The 26,399-nt window shown below is 40.1% G+C and overlaps 1 protein-coding gene across 4 annotated transcripts in view; it reads left to right on the top strand.

Annotated features, from left to right (window-relative positions):
* Positions 1–21,444, top strand: part of SEPTIN9 (septin 9) — a 299,259-nt gene extending 277,815 nt beyond the window's left edge. For 3 of the 4 annotated variants that reach the window (XM_081319516.1, XM_081319518.1, XM_081319517.1), the window contains 6 exons: positions 835–972; positions 11,308–11,425; positions 14,053–14,148; positions 15,218–15,314; positions 17,702–17,753; positions 18,322–21,444. In XM_081319516.1, coding sequence (XP_081175642.1) covers positions 835–972; positions 11,308–11,425; positions 14,053–14,148; positions 15,218–15,314; positions 17,702–17,753; positions 18,322–18,460 — 640 coding nt within the window. In that variant the 3' untranslated portion in view covers positions 18,461–21,444. The remainder of the gene's footprint in view (positions 1–834; positions 973–11,307; positions 11,426–14,052; positions 14,149–15,217; positions 15,315–17,701; positions 17,754–18,321) is intronic. The other variant, XR_014025332.1, reaches the window with a different exon arrangement.
* Positions 21,445–26,399: the final 4,955 nt, after the last annotated feature.

Genomic DNA, 26,399 nt, shown 5'->3' with positions numbered 1-26,399 from the left:
ACTGCATGCTGAGGAAACTACCTTTATTTGAATGTATATGTATTTACTTTTTTACAGGACTTATATGGCCATCTATCTCATATCATGATTCTATGCAGCTCAGAACAATCCATAAAAACCTAGCTAAAAGCAGAAGTACCTCCCCCCACCCCCAGGTGTAAGAAGAACAGTTCCCCAGCTCAACCTCCATCCTATCCCAATGCTCAAGGGAAGAGTCAGGACTTTACAGCCCTCTAAAAGCTAAAAGCATAGGGATCCCTTGGATGTCAGGTGTGGGGTCCAAAGAGCTGTGGTAGCCACCATGAAGGTGCACCTTCAATGATTCATCAAATGATAACATTAAGGGTGGGGACCTGGAGCATATCTATCCTAACTTTTCATAGGAAGCACTTGAGAAATTCTGTTTAGCAGCACTGGGTGACTGTGGTGTGCCTCTACCAGCAAGCAATGAACTGGTATGTCTCCGGAAAAAATCCAAAATGGAAATGTTAGCTTGCCTAGCAATTCTGTCAAAATGAAGTGTAATGATTTCTTATTGCTCATAATAGTATACTTAAAGCAGGCTGTGAGTTGTTTCTGTGATTCTTTGCCCGTGCGCTTTTTCCTATAAAGTGCTAGCAAAGAAACGTTTATAATTGGCCAACAGTTTCTCCTTTTATTAAACTCAGTATGCTTAAGAGAAAAATCTATGTGGTCGCTAGGAGTCGAAAACAACTTGATGGCAATCAATCAGTGCTTAAAAGCTTGAGAAAGTGAATGAACTGAATTTTTTTTTAGGGAATCTCTGCATAGAGACATTTGCCTCTAATATGTTATATTTCTTTCCTTGCACAGTTGGCAACCCATTATGAAGTTCATCAACGATCAATATGAAAAGTATCTCCAGGAAGAGCTAAATATTAATCGGAAGAAGCAGATCCCAGATAGCAGAGTTCACTGCTGTATATATTTCATCCCTGCCACTGGCCACTCGTACGTATGCTGCTTCCAAACTATAGCCTTTGTTTTTCTGTAGACAAACTCAGTGGCACATAGGGCCACCTCTCTCTGGAACCAGACAGACATCCAAGAAAATATGTGCTCTTTCAGTCCCTGCCTTCAAATAAGCCTTACATCATTGCTAGCCCTCTTTTCCTTCCCCCTTGCAAGTTACTCAAACACACCTTTTCAGTTGCAGCTGGACATAGGTGCTGGTTCACAGCTTGTCTGGCAAGGAGACCTATCCTGCCTTGAGAACCGATGTACTTCCACGTATCAGCTCTTCCCCTCTATAGCCATTGAAACATTAGACTGCCTGGGAGAGGCTTTGTAATTGCGCCCCACAGTTCCCCTCTCACCCTGCTGCTTGCGTTGTAAGCGGTGCCTAAAAGTCTGCCTAGTGTATTCCTCTTTTCCCAGGAACATGTGTTTCCAATATAAGGCTAGGGTTTTGAAGCTATGAGACACATCATTTCTGACTTTCATGTAGTTTGATATCCCTGCTGGAGGTTAGGCCTAGGTGTTCTTTGGGCCTCTGCCCCAGACAGTTCATTCTAGGGCTTTGCTTTCCTATCCCATGTCAAAAAAAGACATGTGGATTGAGAGGGGGGGGCGTTTTGGCAAGAGTTAGCAAGTTTACAGGAAGAGTCGAGTTGCAGTTTGCAGGCAGGTTGTAAAGAATATGGGAAGAGTCAGGAAAAAAATATGGACACCCCCAGTCTCTCATTGCCCCCCCAAAAAAACATTTTCTCTTTTTCTGCATCCTTTTAAACTTTTCCATAATTGCTCCTGGTAGTTATGGGTACACTGTGAGTCTTTCTGGTTTATGATTCTGTACTCAGGGTTATATGGCTTTTGAGAAAAATTTCAAGTTTAACTATGCACCTCAATATGCACCTTATATGCTCGTGTATAAGCCCATCTGCAGATAAATATACTGACCCTAAATTAACCAAAATAACACAAAAAATGAACCATCCACAAGTAAGCCAATCCATGGATTTTTGGGGGTGGTGGTAGTGATGGTGTAAATTTTCAGTCAGCTTATATGTGGATGGCACATTTTTTTGTGGTATTTTGGTTTTTTGTTTTTGTTTTTTAAAAAATCTGCTTATCCATGTGTATATGCGGAATATGTGGATACTTTTTAAAAAGCATTACTTGTGGGTAAGCCTTTCCATGGATAAGCCAGTTTTCTGGGTGTATTTTGGCACCTTATATTCTGTGAGTATATACATTATATGACAAGTGTGCACACACCCGTTTCCACTCCCGGTTGGTATGGCAGCGTCTGCCACTCAGAGTAATTTTCTGTTCTTGTGCATCAGGGAGGAGGATACAAAGGGAAGCTGAGTCTGCTCTTTGCTCTACTTTCCTTTAAAGCTTTATTTCCCCACCTCCATCAGAGCTGCATCTAAGACAGTACACAAGGAAGTACCTTGCTTGCATGTGCTCTACTGCATCAGTGTACAGCTAGTCCTTGACTTGCAATCATTCATTTCGTGACAGTTTGAAGTTACGACAACACTGAAAGAAGTGTCTTACACCTGGCTCTTACACTTATCGGTTGTCACAGCAACCCCACCCTGGTGTGATCAAAATTCAGGCCCTTGGATGGCAGGGATTTATGCTGGCTGCAATGTCCCAGGTCACTTGATCACCATTTGCAACTTTACCAGCCAGCTCCCAAGAAGAAGAATCATTGAGGGAATGACTGGATGACTGGATTCACTCAGTGACCACATGCTTCCCTTAACAACCGTTGCCATTCACTTAATAGCCATGGGGGGAAAAAGATAATAAAATGGGCCATGACTCATTTAACCCAGTTGTGGTCATAAATTGAAGAGACTCCATAGTGAAATTTATTGGGTGAAGTTTCAGGTGCCATAATTTAGGGAATATCAGCCCTTTGAGATTGGCTAGGCTAAGAAACACTCTGCGGGATTCCAAGAATGCTACATTATTGTTGCAGGATATATCAAATGAATCTTGAAAGCACATGCATAATCTTCACTGCCCCCTTTTTAAAGAGAACAGGGTCAAGGTGGGGTTATTCTGAGCACTTTTCCAGCCCTTCAACTTTCCCAGAGCTGAGTAATCATTCATCTCATTTTCTTCTTGAGGTTAGGGCAGAATTCTTTCTCCTACTCGTATATTCCTTCACCTGTCCCTCGAACGTATTCTTCCACATTAAAATGAGGGATAAGGGTCCATTTGCAGGCATTTCCACTGAATCTTAGTAGAGAGGCTATACTCTATGTATACTAAAGAGGGCAGTATACTCTTGCCAAAGACTGATTTTTTCTTGATTCTTCCCTTGATATATATATGTTTGTTTATTTGGAATACTCAGGTCTATGCCATACATCCTAACACAATTGAATTTGTTTTGGGGATGGTTCTCTGTTTAGATAATACTTTCCACATTAATCTGTGGGGTTGGATGTCAGAACCTTAAGATGACTAGACTTTTCAATTAGTGTATATTTATATAAGAGAAATGGGATGCCTTATACATTATAGCAAAGAGTTTGTTGTCACTAACAAACATGTCAGTTCATTGAGTTATAGAGAGAAACATGTTGATTTATGAACAGGAATTTCTTTTCTTATTCCTAAGGTTTTAACATGACTCTTCCTTAGAAGGTTTCTGCAAGAGGTAACATTTATGAGCAATATAACATGCATGCATGCTCATTGTGCTATTGCCTTTCCAGATAAACAGCATCACAGAAAATGCACAAAATCGCACTTTTCTTATTCCTTGTTCAAAGTTCAACTGTTAACACAACATTTCACTTATTCTCACATGCACAGTACTGTACTTCTCTTGTGTACTACTCTTCCTGTACTCAGTAACCAAACTTCAATTTTATATTCATACAGTACATTCATACAATATACAACGGCGTTCCGTGCCCCTTGGCGTATACTCATGCTGGCCACATGACCACTGAAATGGCGAATAAACAGAGATGAGCACTGCCCCCTAGAGTCAGATAGGGGACAGGGGAAACCTTTATCTTTACCTTTATAATGTATTCCATAAATCAAGCCTATCACAAACTTTCTCTAAGCCACTAAATATGTTGTAAACATAATTCTACACATACATAGATTTCTGATGACTTGCTAAAGAGCCACAATTCAGCACTTTCCTTGTCTAACATAAAGGCAGACTTTTTGATCAAAGTTCAGTGAGAATTCTGCCACATGGCTTTCCTAGGCATGTTTAAGAAACTAATCCTCCTATAGCTTTTGCATTTACTCTTATTACCTTAAACAATATCATTTTTTCCAGTCATTGGGCATGCATACACTTTTCACACACGCATTCTATAAGTCACAGGGCTACCCCACTACATCCATCAGCTAACGGTTCTCTAGTTGCATCATCGTCAACAGCTGTGAGTGTAACATTTTTCAGTACATAGTTTCTATGACTTCCCCCTTCATCAGTCTGTTTGTGGTCGCAAATGTTTATGGCATTCATTTCTTCAAGATACCACTATATTTTAGAGATATACTGTTGATCTCTAAAATATCATTTCTGACATTTAAAAAAAAATCAGCTTCGTCCTAAATGATTCCATTGCTTTAATTTTTATTGTCATTGAGAGTTTTTTTTTAAACCTCTTCATCCACTTTCAGAATTTTTTTTAAAAAAGTCCATTAAAATTGCTCTGCTTTTTCTGTGCCTTTTTCAAACTTAACTCTTCCTTGGAAACTTTGTTTATATTCTTTGCAGCTCTTTTTATATCTCCATACGCATTTATCTTTCTCTTGAGGTTTTTTTTATTCTCTTACATGCACTTTTTCTGATGCACAGTCACTTTCAGTTTATCATTCCACTAAATCTTCTTTCTCATATTTCCCATTAGTTTTATTCCACAAACTTTGTGCCTATAAACTTATGCATCCTTTTTCCTTTACCCACTTTGTATCCGTTCTAATGAGAGTGCAATATTTTTTTTGTTCACTTCTCTTCCTTCATTCAAGTCATACAGATCCTTTAACACAACACATTTTTTTTCTACCCAGATTTTCCCCTTGACACTACTTAAATGTGGTCTTTTTCAGATTCAGGCCCTCTCATCTCCCCTGTCATCTTCATTAATTCCAATAAACTATCAAATACATCATGTTTTTAAATTTATATTCATTTCATTTACATATTTAAATATTTACATATTTCATTAATAGACTTATGAATAAGCAATGTATTTAGAACAAAGAGACCTATTTTTAAGTAATCACTCAGTTTAATATTATATTTCATTCTTGAGTCTCTGAATGACCCAATCAGCTTTTCTGTATTTACTCATTGCATTCCCATTCATCCATTCCTATTATATAGGAAAATAACATCTTTTTTCTGGATCATGTTTATTCAGTATACTGTGCAATTTTTCCCCAGATTCACCCCTGATTCTTTTATTATCACCATTCATTGGGGTTAAGATACTGATATCACCGACTTTGGGAGTTGTACTTACACACATCCAAATGCATCAGGTCATATATGTTAAACATCTCATTCATAATTAAACCTGTATCTTCACTTTCTTTTCTGCATTCATCAACACCACTCTACAAGATCAGAACATTCAAATCTATTACATATTTCACCTTTTTATTTTACCAACTTACAGCTTTTCTTGTTTTCATTTCATTATACTGATTTAAACTTTTTAGCATCTATTCCTCCTATATTTAAACTAGCGGTCTTCCATAGGCCATTACAGTCTCCAAAAGGGTTCATAAATACTGACTTGTACTGGTGCCCACTGTGACTTTGGTCAATTGAAGCTTTCTCATAATGCTTTTACTAACAAAGAGGAGGTGCAACCTGGTTACTAGCCTTGATTTTACTGTACTATATACAACATTGCCTGCTAACCATAAAGACAGCTGAGCACATTTGGGCCAGTATGCCATATGCACAAAAAGCCCAGGTTTTATGTCAAGTTAATACTATTTAAGTTTCTATCTGCAGTATTTGGGTTTACTCTACTATGATTAATATAAATTAAACTTAATTTTTCTTTGGGACAAGGAGATTAGTTTGCAGTGCAGTATTTGAATTTGGATTATATTTAGTTCTGTTTAGTTTTCTCTTTCACACACATACACACACACACACACACACACACTTTCAACAGTCATATATTTATTACATATCAATCTAGGTGAGAACAGAAAAGTTCCAAATGAAACTTTTGAATCCTTTGCTTCAGCCTTTATGCCAGAGGCATTGTCCCATCTCATTAGAGCCCTCCTTTGATGGATTACTATCTTCCTTCTTTTTCAAAACTGGCTAGAAGGGTTACTCTTTCTACAGAAGGTTATAGTGCAAAATACAGAGATCCAAGAGCATGCTGACTGTGCACCAGCTTTTTTATGGGACAGCAGAGCCACATACACTGTAGTTGGTATTGTCCCAGAATCACAACCCATACCCACTCCATTTTTTAAGGATTGTTTCATCTATGTCTCTATAGTCAGACCATTAAAAGCCTCTAGGTACTGGAACAAGACTTCCACTGCAACTTCCACATAGACTGTACTAGAGATGTATAACAGAGTATCATCTGCATATTGATGGGTGACTTCCCCCAAAGGTTACCTGTAGTTATTTCATAAAGATGGGGGAAAGAATCAAGCCTGAGACATCTCATATTGAAGTGTTCAAAGGCTTGGCCTCTCCTCTCTCCCATACACACTGATTGGGCCCACACACTTAGTCAATGAACCACCCCAAAACTGCTTTTCAATTCATAGGCCTCATTGCTAATTTGAAAAGTTACCATAGTTAATATCATTGAAGGCTGGAATATGCATCTTTCATCTAAGATCTACCATGTGTTATCAGCAAGAGCAGTTTCCCTCCCGTGCTTGAATCGAGATTGGAAAAGTTCTGATCATCCATTTCTTCAAGAGTCCTTTGCAGTTGATGGTCCATCACCCTATCACTAACTTTTCCTCAGAAGTGAAGTTAGATATTGGGTGGTAGTAGTTCAATATAGCTGGATCCAGAGGCAGTTCCTTAAAGAATATTGCACCAAAGCCTTTTTCAAGTATATTGACATCTCCACCCTCCCATAATAAGGTTTTATAACCACCCAAACCCCGTTTCCTATCATCTCCCTGGCAATGTAGGGATCAAGCCTACAAGGCAGAGCTCATCTCCCAAAGGATTCTATTTGCTTCCTTGGGATTAAGTTTTCCCATCAAACATTGCTAGATGTTACACTTAGCACTTCTGTTTCTGGGTTTCTAACTTGGAATGAACACAAGTAATTTTGCCAGAAACTCATCCCAGCTCCTGTTCTAGGTCAGGAACAAGCAAGTGATCTGTGTAGTTGAACTGAAGATGTAATTGTCCATGAGCGTAATCTAAATTCATTATACTGATGGAATCTTATTTCACCAGTCACTGCCATTTCATTAGCATCCTGGCATCCCCATGCAGATTTCTCTTTTGACCCAGCAAGGACTAGAAAGCTGCTTATTGGCAAGAGATGAAACACTGTCACTGTTTACTTTGTGGAATTTCATGCATGTTCTTAAAGAGCCAGCAATCAGCTTAACCAAGAGCATTTGTGGCCCAAGAGAGTGGATCTTAATATATATTTTCTAGCTATCACTGTGATTAATTCTGAAATCAATAAGGATGCCCACAGCTTTCTTTATAGATCACAGCAGTTGGGCTGGAAGCTCTGTCATAGATAGCAGAATGCAAAAAGGAGTTTCCTAACATTTTTAGTTAGTTATTTTACTGAGGAGATTCACAACCCACCTTTCAGAACATGTTTCTCAGGGGAGAAAGCAATTGTTACAATACAAAATACCTGAAAACCACTTGGCAGAATAGCTGCTACTTGGTTAATTAAAGCCAAGTACAGCTAGGTTGGAACTTTAAGCCTCTCAAAGTTTTTGAAAGCATTCTTTGCAAGAGGTAAGTGATTTGGTGTACTTCCACGAGAAACTGGCTCCATCTTTCTCTGTCTGCAATTGGATGGACTGAAGTCGGAATATATAATAATTTAGATTGTTTTTATTCTTCCTATTACTTTTATAAATTACTCCAGACAGCAAACATACTCCTCTTTTCACCACCACCACAACCCTATGAGCTGAGAATGATTGGCCCAAAGTTACCCAACTGGCTTTCATGTTTAAGATGGGACTAGAACTCACAGTCTCAAGATTTCAAGCCTGGCACCTTAATCACTAGACCTGGTGTAGGCAACCTTGGCTCTTTTATGACTCGTGGGCTTCAACTCCCAGAATTCCTGAGCCAGCCATGCTGGCTCAGGAATTCTGGGAGTTGAAGTCCATGAGTCATAAAAGAGCCAAGGTTGCCTACCTCTGCACTAGACCCAAGTGCTCCCCACCCCACCCCCCAGCTGCTTCTCTGGAGTATACTGTTTTTCCAACCTCTCTGCCTCCCCTGCTTGCCCTTGTATAAAATGTATCCTAATAGCAATAGAACTTAGACTTATACACCGCTTCACAGTGCTTTACAGCCCTCTAAGCAGTTTACAGAGTCAGCCTATGGCCCCCAACAATCTGAGACTTCATTTTACCCACCTTGGAAGGATGGAAGGCTGAGTCAAACTTGAGCCGGTAAGGATCGAACTGCTGGCAGTCGGCAGAGTTACCCTGCAATACTGCATTCTAACCACTGCGCCATCATAGCTCTAATCTAGCCTAGTAGAACATAACTTAATAGCCTCACGGCCTAGTCGAACACAGCAACCTTCCTTGGCCAAGATTACCTGGTCAAGAAAGAAAAACAAATGCAGGAATGGGTGAGCAGCTAAGTGAAATGTATATGTTGTCCTTTTTTGTGAGGGAAAAAGAAACAGGTGGGATTTAGATCTGCCATCCACCAGAAGGCAAGCCCATTGTTTTGAAGAAAATAGCATAAGCCTTCTAGCCAGAAGTTAAGCTCTCATTTCACTAGGCCTAAATTACTGCAAACTAAGGATTGGCTTGGGTTTGCCAGTTTCCATATTTTATTAAACCATAACTGTTACATCCAACTCCGTATACCGTATTTTCCGGCGTATAAGACGACTGGGCGTATAAGACGACCCCCTACATTTCCTGTTAAATTATAGGGTTTGGGCTATACTCGCCGTATAAGACTACCCCTCTTCCAACGCACACCAAATAAAAATTAAAAAACATCAGATTTTATTTTAATATGGTAATTGTAATTCAAATGCTTATGACATGCAGGTGCTTAGTAGGAAAACTGTCACTTATAAGCATAAGGCTGTTTGTCATCAAACATGTAAACAAAACAGTGCAAGTGGATTAAATAATAATAATAATAATAATAATAATAATAATAATAATAATAATAATAATAATAATAATAAGAAGAAGAAGAAGAAGAAGAAGAAGAAGAAGAAGAAGAAGAAGAAGAAGAAGAAGAAGTAGTTGGAGGGGACCTTGGAGGTCATCTAGTCCAACCCCCTGCTAAGGCAGGAAACCCTATACCATTTCAGACAAATGGCTGTCCAGTCTCTTCTTAAAAACTTCCAGTGTTGGAGCATTCACCACTTCTGGAGGCAGGTTGTTCCACTGGTTAATTGTTCTAACTGTCAGGAAGTTTCTCCTTAGTTCTAGGTTGCTTCTCTCCTTGACTAGTTTCCATCCATTGCTTCTTGTCCTGCTTTCAGGTGCTTTGGAGAATAGCTTGGCTCCCTCTGCTTTGTGGCAGCCCCTGAGATATTGGATCACTGCTATCATGTCACCCCTCACCCTTCTCTTCGTTAAGCTACACATACCCAATTCCAGCAACCGTTCCCTATTTTCCTAATTCACTTTTTCACTTTTCCTAATTCACTCTAAAGCTTTCCCTGCGCAGAGCCTGAAGTAACACCAGCTGCCTGCATTAGTGCAGGTTCGCATCCCACCAGGCTCAAGGTTGACTCAGCTTTCCATCCTTCCAAGGTAGGTAAAATGAGGACCCAGATTGTTGGGGGCAATAAGCTGACTTTGTAATAATGCTGCTTGGGGGGGTGAAAGCCCTAATAAACAGGCATATACACAGAATGAAGGCTATTGCTAAGCACATTGATTTGTGCTTTAAATTGTAAGCCACCCTGAGTCTTCGGAGAAGGGCAGGATATAAATGGGATTTTTTTTTTAAAAAAAAAAGACCAAATGGGAGATCCGCTCCAGGTTTTCCAGCCAGCCCGCCCAGTTCCTGAGTCAAATGTGTCCTTAGAGCTAAGCCACTGCTCTGCTGCTGCCTTCCCCACCTGCCTTTCAAGTTGGGATATACTACAGCTGCTCTTCAACTTTAGAAGAAAAGACGCCCAGACCCCAGCCTGTAAAAAATCACAGACTGCAGCTTCTTCTCCAATTGGTCCCGCTTTCCCTGCGCAGACTAAATGGAAGATCCGCTCCAGGTTTTCCAGCCAGCCCTGTCCCTAAATTTTCAGCACCCGGCGTATAAGACGACCCCTGACTTTTGAGAAGATTTTCATGGGTTAAAAAGTAGTCTTATATGCCGGAAACTACGGTACATTTGCACATATTAAAAACATTTTTTTAAGAAAATTCCTTTTGCATGGAATTGTGTGCATTTCTGTATCTGATTTTTGAGCGGGGAACCACACTATAAAAGTCACAACACAAAGCAAAGAAGAATGGTCTGCCTTCTATTTTTGCTGGTATTTATATTTGAAATGTATTTGAAATATTCACAGAGTACAGATGTGACCTGGGTTACAAGGGGACATAGCTAAAGTAAAATTGTTTTTTTTTAATTCTAAAGAGTTGAGGCCAGCATCAAGGACTCACTGTTTGATTTGACTTGTTAAATTGTTGCAATGAGTTAGGCTGCGAGAGTTAACAATATATCACTCTGGCTTCTGATGTAGACAACTTTAAAATGGGATTGAAGACATTTACCAAATACATTGCTGCCAGGATAATTTTTTAATCAAGATACAAGTATTTCAGTGTCCTAGGCAGCTTGCCCCTGGATATCAGTTCTGGACAAACATAGACTACTGCTGTCACACTGGTTGTGAGTTTTCCTTAGGCATCTCCATGACTTTGTGAGACCTTGTGGTCTGACTGTATACATTGAGTGGATGGATCAGAAACATGAATGGCTGTGTTGACATTTAAACCTGCTTGCTGACTTTTCACCCTTTCCCCCCCCACACACACACACACCTTTTTTTTAAGTGTCCTAGGGCAAGGGAGCCATTTCTTTCTGACATTTTTGTGCTCCTGGGACTAGAAGGATTCTACTTTCCTGGTCTTGTTTAAGAAATCTCTTCTCTATCTTGTTTTCAGCCTGCGGCCGCTTGACATTGAATTCATGAGACGCTTGAGCAAAGTTGTTAACATTGTGCCTGTCATCGCCAAAGCAGACACATTAACCCTGGAGGAGAGGGACGCCTTCAAGCAAAGGGTAAGCAGGATGGGATGGGACTGGACAGGGCCCTTCTCGATTTTTTCTAAGTCTTTTTTTTCTTCTTCTCCTATGTCAGGGGTAGGCAACCTTGGCTCTTTTATGACTCATGGACTTCAACTCCCAGAATTCCTGACTCAGGAATTCTGGGAGTTAAAGTCCATGAGTCATAAAAGAGCTGACATTGCCTACTGCTGTCCTACTCTATCTTGTGGACCCAGCACAGTCCTTGGGCCACAGTTTGGAGCAATCTAATCTGATAAGAGGAAAAGCCTTTGATCAATACCTAGACACTGTATGTGTTTCTCTTGTCTTGCTTTGTCTTCAGGGTGGGGAAATAGACTCAGTGGACCCTTCCTGGTTGCATATCTTGCTGCAGGTGGATTTTTAAAACAGACTTGCTTTGAAAAGACAAACTTACTATGTGTGACTCAAGAATAGTCAGTAGCTTTTCTCATTGCTTAACTGTACCACCCACATGCCTGGCCCTATTTGAAAGGATATATATCTCTGCTTTCATCCGGCTGATGTTAACCAGCCTGTCTGTCTTCATTTGCTTTGTTTTGACCCTACCATTAATGGCTCTACTGTTTAGTGCTGTTAAAGGGCTTCTTATTTGTTTAATTGTTGCATTTTTCTTATGAACGTGGAAAAAAAGATGGCTGCTGGCTTCTGCCACAGATGCCAAAAATAACTTGGCTACTTTTCAGTATTTTGTCCCTTGACTTGACAGCCTAAAGGAAGTTATTCTCATTTTGGACCAGCCTACAGATGAAATACATTTTGTCGTCTTGCAGGAGAAAGTTGAGTCTTTGGGCCAGTTTCCCAACACTGATGTTTTTGAGCGGGTGGCTTAAAAGCCATCGTGTATTATCATCTTAGTGCACAAGAACTGTCTGATGCTGCTTTAAACAACTGTTCTGTACCAGCCTACTACTGGCCCTGCAGAAAAGGCAGGGACAACCCCTTTTACAAAACGGCAAGAGGCTGGAACTAAGCCTGCCAAATTTATTAACATAAAACAGAGCAAAGAGAGCAAACACGAACCATGAAACAGGAGCTATTCAAACGGTTGCCTTCAGCAAACCAGCCCTCCCATGCATTCCCCTTTTAAACAGTTCAGGGCATGGCTTCTCTCTGCCTCCTTCCTAGGTGCCCCATTGCCTTCCTCTGTTTACTCCTGATTGACTGCCTCCTGTGTCGGGCGTCCTTGAATGGGGCCAGCTGTGGGTCATCTTCATCCACGCTGTCAGGCTCACACAGCTGGGTCTGCGTCGTGACCAGATGGGAGGGGCCTGGCTGAGGGCTCTGCGGAGCCTCACTACTATCCTCAGCAAGGTCTCCAACACCCCCCTCCTCCTCCTCTGATTCATCCGACCCAACTGCCGAACCCACAGGCTGACCCTGAATCACAACAACAACCTAAATCCAAGAGACATACCGAGATCCCCATGACTATTGGGTGTTTCATTCCAGTGTTTATCTAGTTAACTGTATTCACATATGATAATGGTTGACTGGTTGGTGTCTTTACTCCAGTCTGTATCCCTTTCGTGGATGGCAGTGTATTCAGACATCCCAGGCTATTCAAACATTGTTTAAATTTACACTTTCTTAAATTCAGCAAAGTTGCCTTAGTCCGTACTTTGCACGTTCACTGTGGGTGATAAGAAAGTGACCAAATATGTATAGCTCTTTCAATAAAAACCTTTTACTGCTACAGGTGAAACTTGAAAAATTAGAATATCGTGCAAAAGTTTATTTATTTCAGTAATGCAACTTAAAAGGGGGAAAGTAATATATGAGATAGACTCATTACATGCAAAGCAAGATAGTTCAAGCTGTGATTTGTCATAATTGTGATGATTATGGTTTACAGCTCATGAAAACCCCAAATCCACAATCTCAGTAAATTAGAATATTGTGAAAAGGTGCAATATTCTAGGCTCAAAGTGTCCCACTCTAATCAGCTAATTAAGCCATAACACCTGCAAAGGGTTCCTGAGCCTTTAAATGGTCTCTCAGTCTGGTTCAGTAGGAATCACAATCATGGGGAAGACTGCTGACCTGACAGTTGTGCAGAAAACCATCATTGACACCCTCCATAAGGAGGGAAAGCCTCAAAAGGTAATTGCAAAAGAAGTTGGGATGTTCCCAAAGTGCTGTATCAAAGCACATTAATAGAAAGTTATGTGGAAGGGAAGCATCCTGGCCTTCCATAACACCTCAGCAGTGCCCCAGGCTGATAGCTTCCATGCCACGCCGCATTGAGGCAGTAATTGCTGCAAAAGGGGCCCAAACCAAGTACTGAGTACATATGCATGCTTATACTTTTCAGAGGTCCGATCTTGTTCTATGTACACTCCTTCTTTTATTGATTGCATGTAATATTCTAATTTTCTGAGATTGTGGATTTGGGGTTTTCATGAGTTGTACACCATAATCATCACAATTATGACAAATCACGGCTTGAACTATCTTGCTTTGCATGTAATGAGTGTATCTCATATATTAGTTTCCCCTTTTAAAATGAACTTTTGCACGATATTCTAATTTTTCGAGTTTCACCTGTATATCTGTCTAATCACTGTCTTATTATGTTCACTGTTTTGTTTTTTTGTTCTTAGATTACAGCAGATCTCCTTGCTAATGGCATAGATGTATATCCCCAGAAACAGTTTGATGAGGATTCTGAAGACCGATTAATAAATGAAAAATTTAGAGTAAGTGTGTAGATCTCTTTTATTACACATTTTGTTTATGTTCAGAGATTTACAGCAGACTTTCAGCTCCAAGAATTCTTCTCAATGATTTAAATTATTTCAGACTATTAAATTTCTGAAGCATTCTTAAAAATCTGCAAGTTAGTTTATTTCTTTAAGTTTGATGTAAAACTGATGTTGATTTAAGGAATCGTTCAGTTAGGGATGCATTGAAAAACACTAAAATGAGCATCAGGGAAGTTCTTAGAAGAGATGTTCACAATTTTTGCTGAGAGGATGACAACCTTCCAAAGCAGACCAAATTAGCAAATCAATGCCATGTAGATGACTACTACTTATATTGCAAAGCTATAATGTGTTTTCCCTCTCCCTCCCTCCTTTCTTTTATCTTTGGGTGATGTAGGGAGGGGTTTTTCTAAGAGGTTTACTCAAATAACATTCTTGGTCTGGCTTCAGGTTACTTTTCTCTGACTGTTTCCTTGATAGCAGTGGTTCTTCTTCCTGTCCTTCATAGTTATTCCCTCTGCCCTCTACCTTGGGGGATCATCTAAGGTTTTTTTATTGGTTTATTTATTTACATGACTGTGGGGCTGCCCGATCAACTGACTCGGTGACTGGTGTACAACGTCCCAATATGTAATTGGGATTAAACCATACAAATAGTATCAAATTAAAAACAACACGTAACTTTAAATTAGGAAGTAGATGGTGAACCACTGCAGGTGAAAGAAGACTCATTAATTTATTCACAATAAGAGCTTTTTCTCTGAAAGTCTAGAATTTACCATTCTCCATCAGTACTTCATCAAAAAAAGTACAGTTTCTTGAAATAAAACCTCCTTATATTTAATTTGACTCTTACTTTCTTTAATCTGGGCTTTTGTTAATCCTAAAATGTAGGACAACTCTGGTATAAGGACTAGACCAAATCTAAGACATTTCAGAAATAAAGTAGGGGACGGACATAAAGACATGTGTTTTAATTGTTTAATATATGCATTGTTTAACAGAATGAAAAAAATTGCCAGATTGTTTCACTTTCCATTCTGACCCAAACATTTCACTGTAGGAAATGATTCCATTTGCTGTGGTGGGCAGTGACCAAGAATACCAGATTAATGGAAGACGAATTCTGGGAAGGAAAACAAAATGGGGCACAATCGAAGGTAAGATTTCCTGTTTGTTGTTTTCTTACCGTTATTGTGACTTTCAATTTGCTAAAGTAACATCTTGAATGTGCGAAGATTGCTCTCTCTCTCTTCTCTCTCTCTCTCTCTCTCTCTCTCTCTTCTCTCTCTCTCTCTCTCTCTGTGTGTGTGTGTGTGTGTGTGTGTGTGTGTGTGAGAGAGAGAGAGAGAGAGAGAGAGAGAGAGAGAGAGAGAGAGAGAGAGAGAGAGAGAGAGAGAGAGAGAGAGAGAGAGAGAGAGAGAGAGAGAGAGAGAGAATTTTTACAAGACTGTGTGCTCTGCTGCCCTCTGCTGGGAAGAATAAGAATCGTGTTTTGTGGGTTAGGTTGTTCAGTGATTGCTTGAAAAGGGATTAAGAATTGCCAGAGTAGGAGAAAACAGCTTTGATTTGTAGCTTCATCAGAAAGCTCCACTACCTCATGTTTCATTCTATATCTCCACCCAATTTCTCAGCCTTGAGAAGTTGAGGAAATACAATATGCAAAAGGGACACTTCCAGAATCCCAACCTGGTCCAAAACTGTTGAAGGAAAATGGCTTCATGACAGCGTGAAATGAGGCAGCATCCTGAGGCTTTCTGAAAGTTCAGGGGTCTTCTTGTGACTGATCACTGAGCAGTAGCAGCAGTCTTTGGAGACTAGAGGAAAGATAGTTATGGGTTGTAACTTGATCAACATATGTTAACTGCAAGTGGCAATCATTCTGGATGTATACAAACAATTATATCCATTCTCTTGCTGTTACTTAGCTAAATCTTAGCAATTTAAAACCAAGTTGTAATATAAATTGTTGCATTCAGGGGAGAACACAATTATGCTGTGAAAGACTCTATAAATTTAAAGAGCAAGCAGAATAGCAAGTATAATTATTAAAAGAGCAGAGATGCCTGCGGTTGTTTCCCAGGGCATCTGTGTGATACCCTTTCTTCCAATCCTTTCTCCCTTCTTTCTTCTCTCTCCCTGCTTACATTTTATGTGAAGACTTGCCATACCTTACTGTCCCTGAGCTTAAGCACATGCAACACTCAACAATCCCAGATTCATTCTTCCATCACCCCCCTTCCCTCCCTTCCCTCTGTTTCCCTTCTGCTGAATTTTAAATTGCTAACTTTTCATGGCATGGACCTCTCCTTCTATACGGCAAAGCACCACATGGACTATCAGCCATGCATAAGTAGGATTTAATTCATGCCCTGTAGAGATTTTAATGCATTAAAACTGGCAGCTGTGGAATCAAATGAGTTGAAGATGTTTCGGAGTAGCATCCCTTACCTTTTGCTCTCTTATTATTGACAGTAAACATTATTACAGTTATTCCATTCTTTGTTCCAAAGGACCTAGCTTAGTGGTACTTAGGACCCAGATTTGAAGTTCCAATGATCAGAGCCCTCCAACATAGTCACATGACTGTAGTCCAGGTGTTCAGCATGTGGGCTGCATTTAAGCCACCTGGTGCATCCTGTGGTCATGTGATTGCATCTTATGAGCATTTTGCCCCAAATCAGCATTTACTTCCATTTTTCAGCAAATGAATTGATTTGCTTAACAACCTGTGCAAAAAAAGGTTGTTAAAAAATCAGGTCGGTAACATGAGTGGATCCATTTTATAACCACCACAAGTTACAACTATGATGGACAGGCTTCATTACAGTTGTAACTCAAATGTCTATGTTTTAATTCTCCCTGAATCTTTGAGATCATAATAATCTTCCATCTTCCTCGAAACAGTTTTGAGAGTACAGGATTGCAGAAGCATGTTTGCTAAATATATCTAAGCCTGTGTAGATGATCAGGAATGGCAGAAGCTTTTCCAACAGTTGCTGTAGATACTGTTGGCATTTCTGTGTCAATATATATTGCTTCTGCTACAAAGTCTGGATGTTTATTTTTAAAATCCTGTGAAGGAGCCCCAAGTGTTAAAAGTTGAGCTGGAAAAAAGGATTTATTTGCGTCAGAGGACTGGAATGGACAAGCAACCTGGCACTGAAATAAAGTACTTTTTCTTGAAAGGGGGCGGGGGGGGGGGAAAGGAAAGTTATTTTAAGCCTTCTGCTTCCACCCTGTGGCCAGTTCTTGTGCCTCATGTAAATTGTGAGGGTGTTGGAAGGCCAAAGTGTGTGATAAAGTGATTTTGGAAACATGTCATCCAGAGGAATAGCGAGAGGTACAGTCAATTGTAAGACAATATAATTGGACACTATCAAAGAAATCCTTCCAGCTATTTTAGCCCATTAGAATTAGGGAACTGCACTATGCTTAGAGCTGCATATTCTTTATGAACTGAATGGCGTTTTGAACCCTGCCTTGCTCTGGAATTCAGCAGGTATGAGTTTATGCTAATTGTTTGTTCCATTTTCTGCCTTGACAGTTGAGAATACAACACACTGCGAGTTTGCTTACTTGAGAGATCTCCTGATCAGGTTGGTGTTAATGTCCTAAGAGGCAATTTGGATGCTTCAAAGGCAATTTACTTTTCAGACTGGGATTATGAGGGAGATTGCACCATTTTATAGATCTCATCTTCAGGGACCCTCCAGTCTGATTTTGTTCCTACTATTGTTGGAGATGGTGCATGTAACTCAAGATACTGAAGTGGGATTTGGCTTTGCATGCGTAGTCTGCCTGTTTTTGTTTCTCATCCATGGCTTAAGTCCTGCTACCCAGTAGTTTATTCAATAAACCTTGCTTAAACCATGATTTAATATAGTGTGTGGACAAATCAAATTTGCAAAAGTATCAGACCATTTGTTGATTTATTGCAATCTTGCCAATGTTAAGAAACAGCAAAATTTGCCACATCTAATCTTCCTATCTCCTGAAAATGGCAAGATTCAAACTTGGATATGGTAAAATGCTTTGCTATTGTATTATAGAACTTCTTCTACATTCTAGTATAAAATTGCTGTTAGTTTTACCTACAACTTTAGACCTAAAGATCCTTCTCTTCTTTTGCTTTATTTTAAAAATATTCTCTTCTCTTCTTCCTAGGACACACATGCAGAACATCAAAGACATTACTAGCAGCATCCATTTTGAAGCCTACAGAGTTAAGCGTTTAAACGAAAGCCAGAATGCGCTCTCCAATGGTGTGGTTGACAAGGAAGAACTGGTGGCCAATGAAATGTAATGCTCTGTAGTTGCCCCTCTCCCTTCCCTGTCCCACCCCACTTGATCCTGTAAATCCTTTGCTGGTGCCATTGTCCTTTTCTCCTCTTTGCCAATGGTGTCCAGGCTGCTGATGTTAATTGACCAAATAACAGTGCTTTCCATAACAAACATCGTATCTTGCTCTTTTCCAGCCTCTGTGATGTGAAACATCTCTCCTGTCCTTCCTTTTAGGATATAGTAATGAATTATTATTAGGGACAGCAGATTCAGGATAAACTCTCTACAGGTAGGGCTTTTCTTGAGTTTTGATAGTATGGTGACCACTTTAGCGTAGGTTCTTGACCAGGACTGGTCCATGTTCCTTTCTTGCAGCTAAGGAAGAGATTCCCAAACAATTATAGTAATTTGAGTTTCCTGAAACTGAGATGAGCAATATTTTTTTTTGTTGTTGTTGTTAATCAGGAATCAAGAGGTCTTTTTCATAGATTCCTGTGCTGTTGTTTAAGCCAAGTATCGTTGGCCCAATTATTTGAATTGATTGCTAGTACTGTCCCAGTCTAGTAAATATGAAGCATAGCTATGTTAATAAGAAAAGAAGGTGCTATGCATTTCTTACTGTCTCCATGCAGCATTATTCCCAATTAAGCAACGGCATATCAGAACAATGTTGAAAGGGCAAAATCAGATCTGGACAGGGCAGCTTTCTTTAGCAAATAGACTGGATGAATGTGCCACGGGATCTTCTTCTTCACTATGAGTAGAACATAATTTTAAAAAGTCTATTTCTGCTTTTTCTGCTTCAGTGCCTCTCATCCATACAAATCTTTGCAAGCCACTTGGTTTATCTAGTGCCAAAGTTTATTGTTTTCTAAACCTTGGAAAGAACAGGGAGTTTTTTCTGTTTTATTTCCAGTATGGGTGGGTTGGGTTTTTTTTCTTTCTTTTTTCTTTGTTTTATGTATCTAACTCCATCCATTTCAGATGAAGTTTGTTATGACTAGTTACATTTTCAAAGACATGGTAGAGTGATAGAAAGATATATGATGGTTGCATGGCACAATTCTACACAGCACTATACATTTTTTATTCCAGCATGCCTGATTTCTTTTCCCTTTCCCCTTAAAATGACAACAATAATAAAGAGCTAGCAGATTCAATAAAATGTGGTGATCTGCTTTGGGATAATATGGCAACTCTATTTTAAGAGTAAGCCACCCTTTGGAAACGTAGATCATCCTGACTTTAAAAAAAAAGCACCTTTTTCATCATCCTCATCCCATTTTTGCCTTCATCAGGCCTGAAACCTCAAAACCTATTGACTTTCCAGAAGTGAAGGGGTTCATCATACATTTGATTTAGACTTTTGTTCAAGCACTTTTGGTGTAAGCTTTCCTATGGTGAAAGCTGATATGCTTTGAAGACCCCAGTAATTAATGTTGTTGTGTTAGCTCCTTTGTTCTTCAAAATACCGAAGACATTATTGAGATTTGGATAGGCTAAACATATCTCATTGTTAAGTTTTTGAGTGTAACCTTTTTAACTTAACGCCTAAAGCATTGCGGGTATGCATCCATAGTCATATCATCTAGGATGTTCGTCTCAGTCTGAAAAGCCACACTGCATTTTTTTTCTCGCTTGGTACCATCCAGATTTGTTGGGTTTCAGACCACAGATTTCCCAATTTTAACCATTAAGCTGAATGTCCAACCCATTACACAGGAAAGACTTTTGTGTAAAAGGCTGTATGAAAATCTCTCACATACTGTATGCTGAAGGTTAGTGAAAAAGTTCTTTTAATATAGAATTCATTCTCATTCTCCAACCAGTCCTTATGCAGTAGAGGGATGTCTATATTCCTAATGGGGGAAAGGTTTTCCTTTGAGGAAGCTGGCGGAGGCAACCTCTCGATAACAATGAATATGGGGTGAGAACTGAATTCTAATTTGATCCAGGCTTTGCTCAGTATTTATGATTAATCAAGAAGTCCATAGGTTATAGCATTGTTTTGTTTGAACAGACTCAAAAGAGCCAGCTCTGAAGGACCACATGCTGTTAAGACTCCAAATTGCTCCTTTTTCAAACTAGAAAGCAATACTGCCCTCTTGTGGAACACTCTAAAACAACAGCCTATGTGTTGATTCTTGACTTCCTCCAACATTAAATGCTCTGATTTCCTGTTGCTCATTTGGGTACCCATGGGGCCATTCTCAACAGGCAGAAATGCCTCACTATAAGACATCAAATATCAGCTGTAGGATGCCAGTAGATGAATTTATCCTCGTGCAGGTCTTCTAAGCGTATTCTAAGACCTCTTGTGAGCCATTACTGCGTCCTTCCTCACCAGGGCAGAGGTTTTTTCCCCTGAATCCAAACGTTCAGGAGATGTGTTTCTTGTCTGTTTGTCATCCCTGCCCATGGTGAATATGTCTTCAAGTACTCTTTGCTCTGAGGCTGTTACATATTTGTTATTGCAAGTCAATTTAAACTGCCCTTTTTAACGTTTAAGTTGTCCCTCCCAAGCCAAAAGAAAAGGAAAATGGAAAAAACTTTACTGAGCTGTGTTAAGCTGAGGAAAAATATTTTTTTTTACTTGCTGACTTGCTATATTTTAGCAAAATAAAAATTGTGCATTATCTAGAATATATATAAATATATATATTTCAAGTGTTTATGAAATCGGTAACTAAGAAATGGAGAAAGTCTCCACACCCCATTTCCATGCATTTCAGTAAAACAAAAATTAAAAGTAGTTGTATCATCATACCATGTTTGCCAGTATTTCAGCCAGCAAAAGCAGGACTAAAACAAGCTTTCTTTCTCCTTTTATATTGTATGTTTGGAGGAGTGTTTACCGAGTAAAAACCAAAAAAGTTCATCCAAATGATTGAAAAATGGCCTTTTTGAGAACAGTATGCATTATGATAAATTTAGTCTTGTTTTGTATAAATAATAGTGTTTAATATGTATTTCCAAAAATAAATGTTTCAAATGGAAATAATCAGATGAGGCTTTTTGGGGTGATGGGGAGGTTGGGCTCAAAGAGTATATATGTAAATCCTTTATTTCTCCCAACACTTCTACATACTGATCAGGGTATTACACCCATGGTATGGTAATAGACGCGGTGGGATGCGGTGGCTCAGTGGGTTAGGACGCTGAGCTTGTCGATCAGAAGGTTGGCAGTTTGGCGGGTCGAATCCCGAGCGCCGTGTAACAGAGTGAGCACCTGTTACTCGTCCCAGCTTCTGCCAACCTAGCAGTTCGAAAGCACATAAAAATGCAAGTAGAAAAATAGGGACCACTCTGGTGGGAAAGTAACAGCGTTCCGTGTGCCTTTGGTGTCTAGTCATGCCAGCCACATGACCACGGAGATGTCCTCGGACATGTGCTGGCTCTTCGGCTTTGAAATGGAGATGAGCACCGGCCCCTAGAGTTGGAAACGACTAGCACGCATGTGCGGGGGAAACTTTACCTTTACCTATGGTAATAGAATAACGGAGTTGGAAGGGACCTTTGAGGTCTTCCAGTCCAACCACCTGCACAAGTAGAAGACCTTATACCATTCAAGACAAGTGGATATCCAGGAAGGAAGGGAGGGTGGGAAGGAAAGGAAAGGAAAGGAAAGGAAAGGAAAGGAAAGGAAAGGAAAGGAAAGGAAAGGAAAGGAAATCCATCCAACTGTTGTTTATTCACTTTATGTGGTATCCAATTCCAATTTAAAGATATCTTTATTCAAGATCAAAGTGCTCTTGAACAACAAGTTGCCAAGCCTGAATTTGAATTCCATGTCCCATGATTCCACAGTTGGCTAACGGACCATAGCTAATCCAAGGTTCCAAATCAGATAGGTTCATAGACCCAACTCAGCTAAATTCAAAAGCTAGCCAAATGATAAAGCTACCAAACAGAGCCTTAGCTATCACAGTAGCTTCTATGTATCCTTGTCCTCCACAGGAAAAGTTTAGAAAAGATGTCCAGAGTTTTCCTATATGCAGCGCTGTAGAATTTTTTTTGCTGATGAGCTGAACCATTCAAATATGACTCCAGGAATAATTATCAATGAGTGTGTTTATCCCTTCATGATTAATACAAGCAGCAAAGGATCCTGTGGTACATTTAAAATCTTGACAGTTTTATTGTGGCAAGCTTTTTAGCACCCTCTGTGTCAGCAAAGTAGATTGGTATATGAAAGTTTATGCCACAGTCAGTCTTTTATGAAGCCACTTGATTGCTTTTCCAGCAACAAAGTAACCCCCTATAATTGCTTTTCAGTCAATGGCATCAAATCCTACCAAAATAACCTTAATAAGATCAATATAGGATTTTAAGTCTTAATTTTTTAGCTAATCCATTTTGGCAGCTAGGTATGTAAGTTCACCCCTTATTGCTAGACATTTTTAGGTCAGCTTATTTTAGTGGACTACCGAGCTCTATTGATTTATTGTGGCTATATTGTGAATTCCTTGTATTTTCTTAAAGCCTAGCTCTGGTGATCAATGCAGTGATTTCCCCTGTAGGGAGATGTGAATTGTGGAAGCATGGAATCTCCTGTAAGGCATAGAGGTAGAGATCTGCTAGGACGTGAAATGTAGCCATCTTGGTACAGTGAAAAATCTACAGGTAATTCCTTAGTCATGAGCATTCCCTTAGTGAACATTCAAAGTTGTGGGATAAGCGCCCCCTAGTGTTTACAAAAAAGTCCCAAAATTACGAATGCTGCTGCACTACGGCAAGTCATTCACCCTTACGAACGACTGCAGTGGCACTGCAACGTTTACCCTGGTTATTCCCTCCCCCCTCTGGTCTCCCTAGGCACTAGGCTTGTGGATACTCATCTTGCGAAGATCGAGAAAGTCTTCACTTTCTTGGCTGTTTCAGGCCTTTGGTGCATTCGCAGAGAATGGAGGCCTAAAGTAATGCAAGATCAATCGAGATCAGTGGTGCGAGATCTCATGCTACTTATCTCACGTGATCTCATGGTAGTTTAGGCCTCTGTTCTCTGCAACAGAGAATGGAATGGAAGCCGGGGCAGGCTCCTGTGGGCCTCTGAAAGCCCGATCTGGGCATCAGAGGTCTTTTCCAGGCCAGTGCTGTCCAGAAAAGAGGCCAGGGGACACTTCAGTTTGGGCCTCTTCCAGACCTTGGCCAGAACGGAGGCCGGAGGAGGCTTTTGCATACCTCCAGCAGTCTGTTCTGGCCTCTGAGGCCTCCTCCAGGCCTCCAAGGCTCAGAATGGAGGCCATGGGTGGCAGCCATGTGCTTCTGGAGGTTCTGGGCCTCAGAGGCCTCCCTCTGCTCTTGCCAGGAGCAGAGAAAAAAACAGGCTGGAGAGGAGGCTGATCTTCACAAGGTAAGTGACCCAGTGCGGCAGAATTGGGCAAGGGAGCAATTGTGGTGACCCCAGGGGAGGGAGAATGAGGTATCTCAATGGGGGGGAGCCAACAGTGCATTCGTCCACACATTAAATTAGTGAATACGTGGACGAAAGCTGTGAGTGAACCGTGTTCAAGGTATGAGATTCACTCCTATGAATCCTCGAGTTGAGCAGGCTCCATTACATTCGTAACTCGAGGGCTACCTGTATTTTTGCTTTCTCCTTACCTCACTTGCTCACAAGCCTTGAGGCCTAAACCTGCCCACAAAAAAGGGAGAAATATATTGGTTGCTCTAGAAGAACAACAGCTCTCAAATTTTGTCCTTGATATTGAACTGTAAAAATATTCACTATCATCACTTATAGGCTGTATTAGTTGAACTTTTCCTCATTAGTCACCAATAATTAATGAATACAAATGAGACACTGGGGGGGAATGAGTGAGTGAGTGGATGGATGGATGAGTATTTAAACTTTTCTGAAAGTGCTCAAGGTGATGAACTTTGTACTCCCATCACGATACTCTGGATGGGGCTTAAACTGATTGGCCCAAAGTCACCTAATGAACTTCCTGGATGATTTGAGACTAGAAAACAATGTCTCCTAGCACACCATGACTTAATACTCTCACTGGCTTCATGTACTGGCTTCGTTAAGGTCTGCTGATGAAGGTCATCCTTTAAAACCCTTTTTAGGACATTTTAAACTGCTTTTCTCAAAATTGTGAAGGAAGGTGGCTCTATAAATTGAATAAATACACCAGGGCAAACCATCCAAGCAGCAGAAGGCCAACAGAAATTTCACAGAACATTACATTCTTTACAGGAAAACTGTTAAATGTATATAAAGATGTTATTTGTATTGCACTTGAGCAGATGCTGGGAACAGCACACAGAAGATAACCCATAAGTGAAATTCAGGATGAGAATCCAGTAATTTCCAGAAGTGTTTCCCCCCCCCCCCGGGACAACTTTGTTCAAGTCATTTCTTGCCCCCTCCTCCGCCCCCCCTTTTTTTCTATAACTGCAGTTTCATAAAATGAAAAGTGCTTTGAATGCCATGAGATTTGGCTGGAGTATTCATCATATATTTAAGGAAAGTAGCTTTGAGGAGAGGGGAGAGCCCTAATTTGCTGATTGCTGCCTATAATGAATGGGAGAAAATAAGATGAAGAAGCCTGATGGAAGCTGCAAGGAGAGATTATAGGGAAAATATGACCAAAAAATCCCTATACTACCTTATGGCTACTACCTAAAGAGAAATCTGAGAGAAAATTTCAGAGAGAGGGTGACTTGTGATGGAGATGGTTCTCAGTTCAGGATGAGTGGCCCCATTGCGCCACACTGTGCCTGTATAAAAGAATCAATGATAAATAATAAGAATAAAAGAAAACATAAATAAAGTGGCTCCCAAAAGGTCTGCCTGATTTATAAACTAATTACTTGGAAGGTAATCATCACCAGAAATTGCATACCTTTACTAACATTGCTGTTTTCCCAGTCCCTCATCTGCCAGATCCTTCTATCTCCTAATCACTATCCAGGACATCAGTATTCAGGATTATCTTTTATCGGTGGCAGCAATAAACTGGACTTGACTCTTCCATCTCTCTGATTAATAACGTCATTGGAGTCATATCCCAAAGTGCAATAAATCCTCACTAGAAATAACAATCTAGGAGCCAGGCTTTCAGTTTTTAAAGGCACCCACCAGCCAGTATTCTCACTGTCAGAACAAAGGGGTGTCAAACTGTGATGTGGAATGACACAAATGGAAATTCTCTGGCTAAACCCGCACTGTCATGTAAGATGATAGTTTGAAATTTAATGGGAAGAGATGGTAGATCCAGTCCCACAGGTTGACTTCTTTTTATTAAAACTCCAGTTTTGGTAAATGAGTGAGGTCCAAAATGGTAGCTCTGGAAATTGAGGACATAAGCCCAGAAATCTACAATAAGAGTTTTTACAATTCACAGATCCCAGTAATCAAATTCAGACTTTTAAATGGCCACAGAGAAGCCAGGAGTGATAGTGCAGGGCCCACCTTATCTGCAATCTTCCCAGGGGGCCAAAAATAATTTCAAATATGCTAGTGCTTTTACAAGGTCTCGTGAATCCTTTGCGATCTAGTGATACCTGGCATGAGAATTCACAAATCTTACAGGATTGTGTGCACAATCATAAAATCTTGTGAAATTTTGTGCTCACAAGAATTGGAACATTTTTAGGAGAAAACCTGCATTAATGTGGTCTTGTGCTGAACAACAGAAAAAATGAAAACCCTTGCTGATTTACTTTGAAACACTAAAATCTAAGAGCCCATTCTGATCTGTGTTGAGATTATATCTGCATGAAGAACTCTATTGTGTAAGAGAGAACCTAGTCCCAAATCAATATAGCTTTCCTTAAATTGCTGCTGTCTGGATGTGCTGGAAATATATTCCCTAGGGAACGTGTAACATCCAGTGGAGGCCAATATGCTGCAGAAGACACTTTGGATGCATATAAGAAGAGTGTTTGGGAAGATGGGGAAAGAAAAGCTAGATCTTCTGAAATTATTTTATCTACTTATTGAGGATTTGAGA

The sequence above is a fragment of the Vipera berus genome (genome assembly GCF_964194415.1).
Source record: "Vipera berus genome assembly, chromosome: 2".
Taxonomy (NCBI): domain Eukaryota; kingdom Metazoa; phylum Chordata; class Lepidosauria; order Squamata; family Viperidae; genus Vipera; species Vipera berus.
The sequence above is the reverse complement of the archived record's forward strand: the minus strand, read 5'-3'. Positions and strand labels throughout refer to the sequence as shown.